We start from the raw sequence: 14,750 nt of genomic DNA, 5'->3' as shown, positions 1-14,750 counted from the left end.
ACCAACCGTAACATCTTGCTTTCGATCCTTGACATAATACTGAATCTTGGAAAGAGAAATATTGCATTCCGTGGCAATTGGAATGGAGAGACCCTTGAAGAGGATGGCAACTTCCAGCACTTTGTTAACTGGAAACCCAAGTTTGATGACACACTTAAACTACACCTTGAGACAGCACCTCGGAATGCTACATATGTGTCACCATCAATTCAAAATGAATTGATTGCATGCTGTGGGGCAGAGATCCAAGAAACGATTATTCAGAAAATCAAACAATCAAAATACTTCTCAGTTTTGGCAGATGAAACAGCAGATATAGGTGGAACAGAGCAGTTATCTATTTGCATCCGTTATGTATCAGAGGTTTTTGAGATACAAGAGGATTTTCTGGGTTTTTGTGCACTTGACAGGCAGGATGCTGCATCCATCACTCATGCCATCCTAGCACAGTTAGAGAAGTGGGGGCTCCCTATTGCTTTTCTGCGGGGCCAAGGGTATGACGGTGCTAGCACCATGAGCGGTAGGTTGGGTGGTGTTCAGAAGAAGATAAGGGAGCTTCAACCACGAGCCCTTTTTACTCACTGCCGTAGCCATGCCTTGAATCTTGTGGTGGTCCATGGATGCAGTGATGTCCCAATCGTGAGAAACACGATGACTACGATTGAGAAAATAGCTGTTTTCTTCTCAGCATCGGCTACAAAGAAAAACATGCTGCAAGACCATGTTTTGCAGGAGCAAGGTGAGGGGGCCAGAGGAGGAATCCCTTTGATGTCTGATACCAGATGGGGGTCCAGAATAAAAACAGTGGGTGCCTTCCTCTCGAAGCTCCATCCCATTTACTCGGCACTGCAAAAAATTGAAAGTGATGGAACACGCCTTAATTCAGAAAAGGCCAGCAGGCTGCGAAACAGCATAGAATCGTTTGATACGATCATTACTGCAGTAATAGTCCACAAAGTTCTTGGCTACATACTGCCACTGACAACAAGGCTGCAGTCACCAAATGTGGATCTATTAAGCGCCTACAAGGAGGGGCGAGAAGTGGCTGAGGTCATTGAGAGCCTGCGCTGTGAGGAGAGATTCAGCTCCATTTATCAAGAAGCAGTGCGGATGGCTAGCACCATTGATGTTGCCCCTGTTAAGAAACGCATAACAACAACACAAAAACACAGAAGCAATGCACCTTCAGATTCAGTTGCAGAGCATTATCGAGTGAATTTGTTTCTTCCTTTCCTCGACCATGTCACTAGAGAACTGAAGACCAGGTTTGCTGAAGGCGATGAACCAGCGCTGCTTGCAGCCCTCCTAGTGCCGAATGCCCTGCCACAGCTGACCGACAGCAAAGAAAATCTTCTCCTGTCATGGTACAAAGAGGACCTGCCCCAGCCTGATGCTGCAGAGCAAGAAATACACAGATGGAAACATCATTTCAAGATGTATACTGGACATCTCCCTGAATCAGCAAAGGAGACACTGCAGAGCATTGACATGGGCTTTTATCCCAATATTCAGTGCATCCTTTGTATGTACCTCACATTGCCAGTCACCACTTGCTCCTGTGAAAGGTCTTTCTCAGCTCTACGCCGACTCAAAAACTGGCTTCGATCTGGCATGGGGGATGAGAGGCTGTCTGGTCTTGCTCTCATGCATGTACACAGAACCATGGCGGACCACAACGTTGCAGTTCAACATGTTAGTTATTACTGAAAATAAAAGTGTAATTAGCCACACTGATCTGTTTTATTCGTGCTTATTTCTTTCTTTTTGACCTTGGGGTGGGTCAGGGGGGCAGTTCAGGCCAGGAGGACTTTTGTTTTGAGGGTTGAGTTGGGATTGACCTCGGTATTTGAAAAATCCTGGCTACGGCCTTGACAGCGTCATATCTATCAAAAAGAGTTGGATTAATTTGAAGCCTTCTCATTAGATGATCAGATCTGTTTTTAGCTGTAACATCATTTGAAGACATAGTTACATGCTCATTTTTCCAGGGCAGTCGGACTTCGTATCTGCCGTCAACAAACTTCACAGTTTCTTCAAATCTTTTCAGAACTGTTTCATCTGTCTGGGAATGTAATTCTTCCTTACCTATTCCGAGTGACTCCAGTTCCCAAAACCTGCCCAACTGGTTGGAGAGGGTTTGATCTGCTCAACACAGACATGCAGCAGTTCAACGTCAACAGCTTCGGTGACAAGATTCAGTGTGGTGACCTCTCCTTGCACAAGCCATCCAAACACACTTTCCAGCGCAACAAGTCCGTCTTCCAGCCTTTCCATTTGACCAGTGACAATTCTCCAGTACTGGTCTCCTCCAATTAGGACTCCCAGTTCTTCTGATTCCATTCCTCACACGGGAACATCCGCCACAGGCATTCCTTTTGACTCCAAATCATTTCTTATCGTTTCACTCGCCATTATAATAATTGAAGAGCTCACCTTGGGCGTCTCCAGGAGCTGAACTTCGATATTCTGATTATTTCTGATGTTCCTTAAACGCACCTTCACCTTCTTGCATGTCAGTCTTTGAGGTGTTTTGGAGCCAAATACAAAAACATGAAGTGTTTCTTTACCTACTATTGGCAGGTTAAGTGCTCTGGATATGTCTTCTGGAATAAAACTACGTGAGCTCCCTCCATCTAAAAGACATCCAGCCACCTGACTTTGAGTGGGTGCGTCTATCCAAACGGTAGCTGTTTGGAGTAAAACTGTACTACTCATAGAACTACTGGGAGCTGCACTTGCTATCACTGCATCTGCTGTAAGATTTCGGGCAACTTGCTGTGTGCTTTCTTGTCTCTCTTCTGTGTGTTCTTCTTGTTGATTGGCTAATTGAGGACAGACTACTTTGTGGTGTCTTCGTCCACATTCTTCACAGGTAATTCCCTGCGTCTTACAATGACGCGCTATATGTCTGCTGCCTAAACACACAAAACACTTGCCTTCTTTTCTTCATTTTTCTCTCCTCAGTTCAAGAGTCAGTTCTGTACAGTTCTTAGATCTATGATGGTTTCCTCCACAGAATATACACTTTGGCTCATCTCTGACGCTGACAGCGTGAAGCGAGGCTGTAGAGGCTGTGTAAGATCTCCTTTTTTACGGTATTCTTTTCTCCACATAGGACTTTCCCCATTGTTTCTCTTTATCTGGTTGGTGCACATTCTGGGTGAGATTGGCTGCTCTTTCACGACTTTCAACCTCCTTTTGGAAGAACGTCATCAGGCTTTGGACAGTGAACGTGTTGTCATTATTTGCATCATCTCTTTCACTAGCGTTTTGACGGGTGAACTGCAAAGCCATTTCTTCTGGTATCATCTTCATGAGAATAGGGCAGAGCAAGTTGCCATAACTGTCAGAGACTACTCCCATTGAGCCTAAACTGCACACTTGTATCTCGATGTCATCATATAGCCTGCGTAAAGCTGCGACATCCCAGGCCCTTTTTACTGGTGTCAGATTTAATAGCTTATTCATATGTGCATTTATGATGAGATCTTTACGCCCAAATCGGCTGATAAGCATTTTCTTTGCATTGTCATCATTTTGGTCTGATAAAGAAAGTCCCATAACTACATTAGCTGCAGTGCCATATAAAAACGACTTCAAATATGTACATTTATCAGACTTGGTTAGACTGGCATTATTGTCAACTGCTGTCTCAAACTGGCTCCAAAAACATCTCCGGAAAACTTCTCAATGACCAATTTTGGCAACTTGCCTGCTTGTCTTCTCACCTCATTGTTTGAATATTGGGAAGTCACTGAAGCTGCGCTCTGATTGTCGTCCATATTTCTCAGGATGCGTTTTATCCGGGTCTTTCTTGACATGATTCGATCCATGTATTCAAAGGCTGAATTAACCTCATCTTCCAAATCATCCCCTGCTGTCTCCGCTTCAATGTCATGGTCACTATCCATTAAAGCTCTTTCTCTCGCCGTCAGATGCTCCAAATATTCATCCAGCAAATCTGTGCTGGGATCTTCTTTTTCAACCTCCCGATCAATCTTGTCCAAGAGTCGTGTCGTAGCGGCCCGTATTGCTCCCCTTAGTTTCTTTTGTCTTTGCAGGTTCGACATTGTTGCTTTGTCCTATTATCCGCGTCTTCAGCTGTCATGCATTCTTCTTGTTTCTTCTCCCGGGTTTCGGCAACAAATGTAAGGTGTGGATATAGGAGGAGTCCAAGTTGCAGGTAAAAAAATTGACACTTTATTTCCTATACTTTAACAACTCTAAAATCAGGGGAAAGGGCAGGGAAAGAGTTCTGTGTGGCGAGAGTAGCCTTCTCCCAGTGGCGTCTCCCAGGTGACGCACATCAGGTCCTAATGAGCTCTGAGCGCAGACGCACTCAACTGCGGCCTCTCCGCGGCTCCTCTGCGGCGCTGTCCAGGGTGCTGAAGGTGACAGGTTAGAACCACAACAAGTTGAAGGCAGAACCCCACCAGTGAAGAATGGATGGACATGGTCTATGAGATCTATGTTATGGAGAGGAGATCTTTTTCCCTCAAAGTGGAAAAAGAAAGGTTTTACAGGATCTGGACCAAATGGACTGAGTATGTAAAACCAATTAGATGTGATTTCATATGACTGTACTTGGGCATTGTGTGAACCTGTCCTCCCTTTGTTTGTGTGTGTGAGTGTTATTTGGATTGTCTCAAGTGGTCCCCAGTTCTGTTCTGTTCTGATACTGTTCTCAACTAAAACCAGTAAGAGTCAGAAAAACATTCCAGAAGGCCAATATGGACCAAATCACATGGACTTCCTGGAAGCATCTTTATCTGTCTTTGAATGACTAAGATTGGAATTCATGTATGTGATGGTAATTTGCCTTTCTAAAGAAAAAGATCATTTCAAAACAATAACATGGAAAACCATGCCAGATTGTGAAGACAAACTTTATTCTGTTCTTTTCTTCCTCTAAAATAAAACTTGCATCAAATGAAAATGTATGAACTCTATTTGAATTCCAATGAATAGTAATTTCTTGTTTTCATGTTCAACTATCCATCAGAGTAACATGAGAGAGAAAGGGAAGCATGCAGAAGAGTTGAGCAGAGGTGGAAGGGGATACATTGCAGATCTCATTCCAAACACTGAAGGATCTTCTGGATCAATACACGATCACAAACACTTCATTGACAAGTATGTTTTCACACACAAGGAATGTGACGTGGTGATTGGTGCAGAACAATACACACAGTCAGATAGTAGAATGACATCGTTACATCATTATGAAAACGGAACATTTACAATAGAATATGTGGAACTAATATAGAAGAACAGCTTCAATGATGTCAGCCATTCAAGGGTCTAGACCTCTGGGGGACCACAGTCTCTGGTTCCTCACATAGTCTGCTCTCTGGACTAATGTGGTCTACTATCTAGACCTCTGGTGGCCCACAGTCTCTGGTTCCTCACATAGTCTGGTCTCTGGACTAATGTCAGCTACTAGACCTCTGGGGGACCACAGACAGTCTCTGGTTCCTCACATAGTCTGGTCTCTGGACTAATGTGAGCTACTATCTAGACCTCTCGGGGACCACAGTCTCTGGTTCCTCACATAGTCTGGTCTCTGGACTCATGTGGTCTACTATCTAGACCTCTGGGGGACCACAGACAGTCTCTGGTTCCTCACATAGTCTGCTCTCTGGACTAATGTGAGCTACTATCTAGACCTCTGGGGGACCACAGTCTCTGGTTCCTCACATAGTCTGGTCTCTGGACTAATGTGGTCTATATCTAGACCTCTGGGGGACCACAGTCTCTGGTTCCTCACATAGTCTGGTCTCTGGACTAGTGTGAGCTACTATCTAGACCTCTGGGGGACCACAGACAGTCTCTGGTTCCTCACATAGTCTGCTCTCTGGACTAATGTGAGCTACTATCTAGACCTCTGGGGGACCACAGTCTCTGGTTCCTCACATAGTCTGGTCTCTGGACTAATGTGGTCTATATCTAGACCTCTGGGGGACCACAGTCTCTGGTTCCTCACATAGTCTGGTCTCTGGACTAGTGTGAGCTACTATCTAGACCTCTGGGGGACCACAGACAGTCTCTGGTTCCTCACATAGTCTGCTCTCTGGACTAATGTGAGCTACTATCTAGACCTCTGGGGGACCACAGTCTCTGGTTCCTCACATAGTCTGGTCTCTGGACTAATGTGAGCTACTATCTAGACCTTTGGGGGACCACAGTCTCTGGTTCCTCACATAGTCTGGTCTCTGGACTAATGTGAGCTACTATCTAGACCTCTGGGGGACCACAGTCTCTGGTTCCTCACAAAGTCTGGTCTCTGGTTCCTCACATAGTCTGGTCTGGTCTCTGGACTAATGTGGTCTACTATCTAGACCTCTGGGGGACCACAGTCTCTGGTTCCTCACATAGTCTGGTCTCTGGACTAATGTGGGCTACTATCTAGACCTCTGGGGGACCACAGTCTCTGGTTCCTCACATAGTCTGGTCTCTGGACTAATGTGGGCTACTATCTAGACCTCTGGGGGACCACAGTCTCTGGTTCCTCACATAGTCTGGTCTCTGGACTAATGTGAGCTACTATCTAGACCTCTGGGGGACCACAGCCTCTGGTTCCTCACATAGTCTGGTCTCTGGACTAATGTGAGCTACTATCTAGACCTCTGGGGGACCACAGCCTCTGGTTCCTCACATAGTCTGGTCTCTGGACTAATGTGAGCTACTATCTAGACCTCTGGGGGACCACAGTCTCTGGTTCCTCACATAGTCTGGTCTCTGGACTAATGTGAGCTACTATCTAGACCTCTGGGGGACCACAGTCTCTGGTTCCTCACATAGTCTGGTCTCTGGACTAATGTGGTCTACTATCTAGACCTCTGGGGGACCACAGTCTCTGGTTCCTCACAAAGTCTGGTCTCTGGTTCCTCACATAGTCTGGTCTGGTCTCTGGACTAATGTGAGCTACTATCTAGACCTCTAGGGGACCACACTATCTGGTTCCTCCCATAGTCTGGTCTCTGGACTAATGTGGTCTACTATCTAGACCTCTGGGGGACCACAGTCTCTGGTTCCTCACATAGTCTGGTCTCTGGACTAATGTGGTCTACTATCTAGACCTCTGGGGGACCACAGTCTCTGGTTCCTCACATAGTCTGGTCTCTGGACTAATGTGAGCTACTATCTAGACCTCTGGGGGACCACAGCCTCTGGTTCCTCACATAGTCTGGTCTCTGGACTAATGTGAGCTACTATCTAGACCTCTGGGGGACCACAGCCTCTGGTTCCTCACATAGTCTGGTCTCTGGACTAATGTGAGCTACTATCTAGACCTCTGGGGGACCACAGTCTCTGGTTCCTCACATAGTCTGGTCTCTGGACTAATGTGAGCTACTATCTAGACCTCTGGGGGACCACAGTCTCTGGTTCCTCACAAAGTCTGGTCTCTGGTTCCTCACATAGTCTGGTCTGGTCTCTGGACTAATGTGAGCTACTATCTAGACCTCTAGGGGACCACAGTATCTGGTTCCTCCCATAGTCTGGTCTCTGGACTAATGTGGTCTACTATCTAGACCTCTGGGGGACCACAGTCTCTGGTTCCTCACATAGTCTGGTCTCTGGACTAATGTGGTCTACTATCTAGACCTCTGGGGGACCACAGACAGTCTCTGGTGCCTCCACATAGTCTGGTCTGGTCTCTGGACTAATGTGGTCTACTATCTAGACCTCTGGGGGACCACAGTCTCTGGTTCCACACATAGTCTGGTCTCTGGACTAATGTGAGCTACTATCTAGAACTCTGGGGGACCACAGTCTCTGGTTCCTCACATAGCCTGGTCTCTGGACTAATGTGGTCTACTACCTAGACCTCTGGGGGACACAGACCCAGGAGACAACATCTGGTTCCTGGCTGAGACTCTTTAGAGACACAGATTCTCATCTTTGAATTGACTCTGGATGGATTGTCTTTGTCTTCTGACACCATGTAGGGAGTTGATTTGATGATTTTATGTGTATACGTGCATATTTTTATCTGATCTGTTTATTTGATTCCTTTTATCTTTCTATTCTGTACTTTTTATTGTGTTTTATCTTGTGCAGCACTTTGGAAAACCTTGTGTTTGTTAAAATGGGATCTAAATAAAGTGGATTGGAATGGATTGGATATGTAATCACAGCGTGTGAAAAATGAGCTTCACGTTCGGTGTGAACACGACTTCAGACCTAAAGACGACGCAGAGACACTGATGATCCAGACCAGAATGGTGATCTAGACCAGAATCCAAACCCAGGATAAAGAGGTTCAGTGAATGTGGTGTTGAAGGTGTGGAGGTGGATCAGTTTGTCAGAGGAGACTTTGTAGAAGGTCAGAGTGCCAGCAGGACAGTCCAAGTACACTGCTAGCACACCAGAGGAGGAGGAGGAGGAGGGGGAGGAGATGAAGGGTGTATGTCTGTTTTTGTGCCAGACATAATAACCACCATCATAACAATCCAGACTCCAGGACTGATCATTCCCTCCAAACTTAGAGTCGTCTCCTCTCCTCTTGATTCCTCTGTAACTCACTGATATATGAACCAGTCCTCTCCACTGGACCTCCCAGTAACAGCGACCAGTCAGACCGTCTCTACACAGCAGCTGAGGCTGTGAGACAAATCTGTCTGGATGATCTGGATATGACTGGTCGTCGTCCACACGTGTCACCTTCCTGTTGTTGTCGTCCAGTTTGAGTTCTCTGCTGACTGTGTTTGTGTCCAGTTCCAGTTCACAGACATCTGATGGAGAGAACAAACACAATGCAGCTAAAGGTTCATCTCTGTCTCCCACTAAACTACGTCCCCATACAACTCATCTCCACTCTCTATTACGTTTCCATGGAAACAACGTGTTTTCTGGACCCAACGGTCAACGTTTGAAACCGTCTGAAAAAACCTTAACGAACAAAACAAAAACGCTACAAAACGACATCGTTGGTAGTAAAAATATCACAGTTGGGCCTAAAATGAGTAAAGATTGAAACCAGACCAAACTGTGGTCTGGTCTGTGGACTAATGTGAGCTACTATGGTAGAGCTCTGGGGGACCACAGACCCAGGAGACAACATCTGGGTCCTCCATTTAGGATTCAGGGACGTCAGGACGACAGGAGGACCATCTCAACGCTGAGACGCTTTAGAGACACAGAGTCTCAGGAACTTCTCTCTTCACTTCAAATATTTAAACTCACACAAACACCACAACAACGGGAATGTTGGGTATTCGCCTCCGTTGCCGTCCGGCAGGAATTGGCGTCCGTTTGCGTCTCTGCGTTGACTTTGTGTGGAATTGAAGGTGAAAATGTGGCGTTTGGTGTGAACACAACACGACATCTTTACAGCCACGAAGAAACAAACGCTACGTCCTGATTAGAATCGGATTTCAGTCATGAACACGTTCAAATCTGGAGCAGCTGAGTTACTGAAGACATACTCACACTTCATCAGACCAGGTCTCAGTCTCTGCTGTCCCCCATGGTCCACCCTGCAGGAAGACATGCAAACACCAGTAAACATGAAGCCCAGCTCCTCAGTCAGAGACTGTTGTCCATCTGTCCTCACCTGAGAGTCCAGTCTGATGTCTGTCCACCTGTCCTCACCTGAGTGTCCAGTCTGATGTCTGTCCATCTGTCCTCACCTGAGAGTGTCTAGTCTGATGTCTGTCCATCTGTCCTCACCTGAGTGTCCAGTCTGATGTCTGTCCATCTGTCCTCACCTGAGAGTGTCTAGTCTGATGTCTGTCCATCTTTCCTCACCTGAGAGTGTCCAGTCTGATGTCTGTCCACCTGTCCTCACCTGAGTGTCCAGTCTGATGTCTGTCCATCTGTCCACACCTGAGAGTCCAGTCTGATGTCCGTCCATCTGTCCTCACCTGAGAGTCCAGTCTGATGTCCGTCCATCTGTCCTCACCTGAGAGTCCAGTCTGATGTCCGTCCATCTGTCCTCACCTGAGAGTCCAGTCTGATGTCTGTCCATCTGTCCACACCTGAGAGTCCAGTCTGATGTCTGTCCATCTCTCCTCACCTGAGAGTCCAGTCTGATGTCCGTCCATCTGTCCTCACCTGAGAGTCCAGTCTGATGTCCGTCCATCGGTCCTCACCTGAGAGTCCAGTCTGATGTCTGTCCATCTGTCCTCACCTGAGAGTCCAGTCTGATGTCTGTCCACCTGTCCTCACCTGAGAGTCCAGTGTGATGTCTGTCCACTTGTCCTCACCTGAGAGAGTCCAGTCTGATGTCTGTCCATCTGTCCTCACCTGAGAGTCCAGTCTGATGTCTGTCCATCTGTCCTCACCTGAGTGTCCAGTCTGATGTCTGTCCATCTGTCTTCACCTGAGAGTGTCCAGCCTGATGTCTGTCCATCTGTCCTCACCTGAGAGTGTCCAGTCTGATGTCTGTCCATCTGTCCTCACCTTAGTGTCCATCTGTCCTCACCTGAGAGTCCAGTCTGATGTCTGTCCATCTGTCCTCACCTGAGAGTCCAGTCTGATGTCTGTCCATCTGTCCTCACCTGAGAGTGTCCAGTCTGATGTCTGTCCACTTGTCCTCACCTGAGAGAGTCCAGTCTTATGTCTGTCCATCTGTCCTCACCTGAGAGTCCAGTCTGATGTCTGTCCATCTGTCCTCACCTTAGTGTCCATCTGTCCTCACCTGAGAGTCCAGTCTGATGTCTGTCCATCTGTCCTCACCTGAGAGTCCAGTCTGATGTCTGTCCATCTGTCCTCACCTGAGAGTCCAGTCTGATGTCTGTCCATCTGTCCTCACCTGAGAGTGTCCAGTCTGATGTCTGTCCACCTGTCCTCACCTGAGAGTCCAGTCTGATGTCTGTCCATCTGTCCTCACCTGAGAGTGTCCAGTCTGATGTCTGTCCATCTGTCCTCACCTGAGAGAGTCCAGTCTGCAGTGTGGACCCTCCAGTCCAGCAGACAGCAGCTTGACTCCTGAGTCTCCTGGATGATTGTAGCTCAGGTCCAGCTGTCTCAGATAGGAGGGGTTGGAGTCCAGAGCTGAGGCCAGAGAAGAACAGCCGTCCTCTGTGATGAGACAACCTGACAGACTGAAGACACACACACTTCTGTCACTTCTGGGGACTTTTAAACTGAGAAAAAGTGATCATTCTCTGTTGTTGTGTTGATGTTGTACTGGGTGGGATAAGCGTGGCTGAGTGATGGACAGAGACGGATAGAGGAGGACGAGAAGTCAAGAAACAACAGTAGAACCAGTCTATGTGGTCTGTCTTCAGACCTGGTGTCCCAACAAAGATCTGGCTACTGATTTAAACCAACTAGCAAAGAAAACTGTAATTCAATAACATCTCAACTCTGTTTGTTGTCAGTTTTCATATTGAACTGGAGGAATTAAGTAACATTATTAATTAAATAACAAGTATTCTGAGAATAAAGTCTAATACAAAACTTGGAGTCTCAGAACATATCAGACATTCATGTGTTCAACTGCTCTTTTAGAGCCGCCATGTGAACTTTAGCAAAAGTGTCTTTTCAGGAATAAGAGCAAAGAAGTGAATATTTGGTGCATGTAAACGGATCATTGGAAGCTTCATAGGTAAACTTCTCAAAGTCCTTGAGTCTGACCTGAGAGTTTCCAGTCCACAGTGTGGACTCTTCAGACCAGCAGACAGCAGCTCCAGTCCTGAATCCTGCAGGTGGTTGTTACTCAGGTCCAGGTCTCTTAGACTGGAGGACTGGGAGCTGAGAACTGAGGACAGACCTTCCCAGCTTCTCTCTGAGAGGTTACAGCCACTGAGTCTGAAGAGGAATCAGAAATGTAGAATAAAAAACAGAACAAGTCTGGCTTACTTCGGTGCTAATCCCCTTCACTTTAATTATCAGACGGCTGACGGCAAGACACGGAATGTTAGCTTGTGTCTGGTTGTAGCATTTATTCACCGACAAACATGCGGTACCCACAATACACTGCTGCACACTGTACCACGCTGTAATCTAACCGATGACTTCATACTCACCGTCTCACTCTCTCTCTCTTTATACTTCAACGTACAGAGAGCCAACAGTGTGAATGCATTAAAAAGATGAATGTGTTAAATCCACAAATGAATCATCCCGCGTTAACACGTTCATTTTGATGCCCAAATATTTAAACATCAAACTGCAGAGAAAAGAGTTTGGTTTCTTTAGTGATTTGTTCTTTTGCTGGAAGTCGTGAGCAGCAGAAACTGTTTCATCAGCCATGGAAACAGATTAGAAGAGGTGGGTGGCCAGACGCCCAGGGGTCCGTGAGCTTGGGAGTAAGGCCGGCCGCGGGGGAACACCGGACATCTACTGCATAACCATCCATCACATCTATCTATCTATCTATCTATCTATCTATCTATCTATCTATCTATCTATCTATCTATCTATCTATCTATCCATCCATCCATCCATCCATCCACCACTATCCTGTATCCATGATGACTGAAGAGAATGTTTGCAACGACTAAATTGAGCCAATTTTAGGGTTATTAGTGTTTCTTGTGTCTTAATTAACCTTAATTAATGTTATTTTGTAAGGATTTTGTGGTTTAATTAAAGGGGTATTGTTTGGTAATATCTGAATTTGCACATTGATATTTTATATTTTTGTCTATTTTACGTTCAGGTTCTGATTATTGAAACAGTAAATCAGCAAGTACTCAGTACTTGAATAGTTTTTTCACTAAATACTTTTTTCCTCAAGTAACTATTTGGATGACTACTATTTATTATTTACTTTTTGCTGTTTGGAAAACCAATCAAATCATTCAGAATGCAGATAGAACCTTGTAATTCCATGGTGGTTCGTTGTATTTTGAATATAAAAACTATATTTACAGAGCTTTGCTGGAGGCTTGGACCACCGGCAGCAGCTTCAGAAGAGCCTCCTCTGAAGCAGAGTATTTCTTCAGGTCAAACACGTCCAGACGTTTTTCTGACGACAGTAAGATGAAGACCACAGCTGACCAAAGAGAAGGAGACAGTTTATAGGAGGAGAGACGTCCTGAATTCATGTAGTATTGGATCTTCTCCACCAGAGAACGATCATTCAGTTCATTCAGACAGTGGAACAGGTTGATGCTTCTCTCTGGAGACAGATCCTCATCCAGCTTCTTCTCGATGAACTGGACTGTTCCCTGATTGGTCTGTGTGCTACTTCCTGTTTGTGTCAGCAGACCTCGTAGGTGTTTCTGATTGGTCTCTAGTGACAGACCCAGTAGGAAGCGGAGGAACAGGTCCAGGTGTCCGTTTGGACTCTGTAAGGCCTTGTCCACAGCTCTCTGGTGCAGATGTGTTAGTTCAGGTTCGTCTCCGGTGACTTCAGACGCCCCGGAGGTTGTTGGTTCTTCTGCCATCAGATTGACACCAGACTTGATGAAGGTCAGATGGACATGAAGAGCAGCCAGAAACTCCTGAACACTCAGATGGACGAAGCAGAACACCTGGTCCTGGTACAGTCCTCTCTCCTCTCTGAAGACCTGTGTGAACACTCCTGAGTACACTGAGGCTGCTTTGATATCGATGCCACACTCTGTCAGGTCTGGTTCATAGAAGATCAGGTTTCCTTTCTGCAGCTGCTCAAAAGCCAGTTTTCCCAGAGACTCAATCATCTTCCCGGTCTCTGGACTCCAGTGTGGATCCGTCTCAGCTCCTCCATCATACTTGACGTTCTTCAGTTTGGACTGAATCACCAGGAAGTGGATGTACATGTCGGTCAGGGTCTTGGGCAGCTCCCCTCCCTCCCTGGTCTTCAACACGTCCTCCAGAACTGTAGCAGTGATCCAGCAGAAGACCGGGATGTGGCACATGATGTGGAGGCTCCGTGAGGTCTTGATGTGGGCCATGATCGTGTTGGCCTGCTCCTCATTGCTGAACCTCTTCCTGAAGTAGTCCTCCTTCTGTGGGTCAGTGAACCCTCTGACCTCTGTCACCATGTCAACACACCCAGGAGGGATCTGATTGGCTGCTGCAGGTCTTGTGGTGATCCAGAGGCGAGCAGAGGGAAGCAGTTTCCCCCTGATGAGGTTAGTCAGCAGCACTTGGACTGAGGTGGACTCTGTAACATCAGTCAGGATCTCGTTGTTGTGGAAGTCCAGAGGAAGTCGACACTCGTCCAGACCGTCAAAGATGAACACAACCTGGAACCCTTCAAACCTGCAGATTCCTGCTTCTTTGGTTCCAGGGAAGAAGTGATGAAGGAGTTCCACCAAGCTGAACTTCTTCTCTTTCAGCAGGTTCAGCTCTCTGAAAGTGAATGGAAACGTGAACTGTATGTCCTGGTTGGCTTTGTCTTCAGCCCAGTCCAGAGTGAACTTCTGTGTTAACACTGTTTTCCCGATGCCAGCCACTCCCTTTGTCATCACTGTTCTGATTGGTTCATCCCTTCCAGGTGAGCCTTTAAAGATGTCTTCTTGTCTGATGGTTGTTTCTGGTCTGTCTGGTTTCCTGGATGCCGTTTCAATCTGTCTGACCTCATGTTCCTCATTGACCTCTGCAGTCCCTCCCTCTGTGACGTGGAGCTCCGTGTAGACCTGATTCAGGAGGGTTGGGTTTCCGGCTTTAGTGATGCCCTCAAACAAACACTGGAACTTCTCCTTGAGGTTAGACTTGAGTTTACGTTGGTACACTGCACCAGCGGTTCCTGGATAAACAACAAAGGAACCCAGTTAGTGGATCCTACAGACCCTTTTACAGTCTATGAACAAGCCATGTATTAGAGCCATGTATCCCTGTAGTCCTCAGTATGAGTGACTTATTTAATGATT

At 46.5% G+C, this 14,750-nt stretch overlaps 3 protein-coding genes across 8 annotated transcripts in view; all 3 read right to left on the bottom strand.

The window, feature by feature from the left end:
• LOC311028678 (neoverrucotoxin subunit alpha-like) overlaps positions 1-10,735 on the bottom strand; it is a 116,064-nt gene extending 105,329 nt beyond the window's left edge. For 2 of the 6 annotated variants that reach the window (XR_014598760.1, XR_014598761.1), the window contains exons 1-2: positions 9,433-10,735; positions 7,687-8,735 (exon numbers count right to left, since the gene is read on the bottom strand). Coding sequence is in view for 1 of the 6 variants with exons in the window: in XM_084033380.1 (XP_083889506.1) it covers positions 8,185-8,735; positions 9,433-9,622 (741 nt within the window). In the remaining 5 variants the exon portion in view is untranslated. Of the gene's footprint in view, positions 1-4,177; positions 8,736-9,432 lie in introns of those variants that run through there. The other 4 variants (XR_014598762.1, XR_014598763.1, XR_014598764.1 and 1 more) reach the window with 4 other exon arrangements.
• Positions 1-14,750, bottom strand: part of LOC311015324 (uncharacterized protein) — a gene marked incomplete at its 3' end in the record, with an annotated part of 558,532 nt that overhangs the window by 476,071 nt on the left and 67,711 nt on the right. The gene's annotated exons all lie outside the window — the stretch shown is intronic.
• Positions 1-14,750, bottom strand: part of LOC311010666 (NLR family CARD domain-containing protein 3-like) — a gene marked incomplete at its 5' end in the record, with an annotated part of 160,137 nt that overhangs the window by 105,329 nt on the left and 40,058 nt on the right. The window contains one exon of the mRNA XM_084005253.1: positions 6,241-7,605. The remainder of the gene's footprint in view (positions 1-6,240; positions 7,606-14,750) is intronic.

This window comes from Eutrigla gurnardus, assembly GCF_963514095.1.
Source record: "Eutrigla gurnardus genome assembly, chromosome: 1".
NCBI lineage: Eukaryota > Metazoa > Chordata > Actinopteri > Perciformes > Triglidae > Eutrigla > Eutrigla gurnardus.
This window is presented reverse-complemented; position numbering and strand designations above follow the sequence as displayed.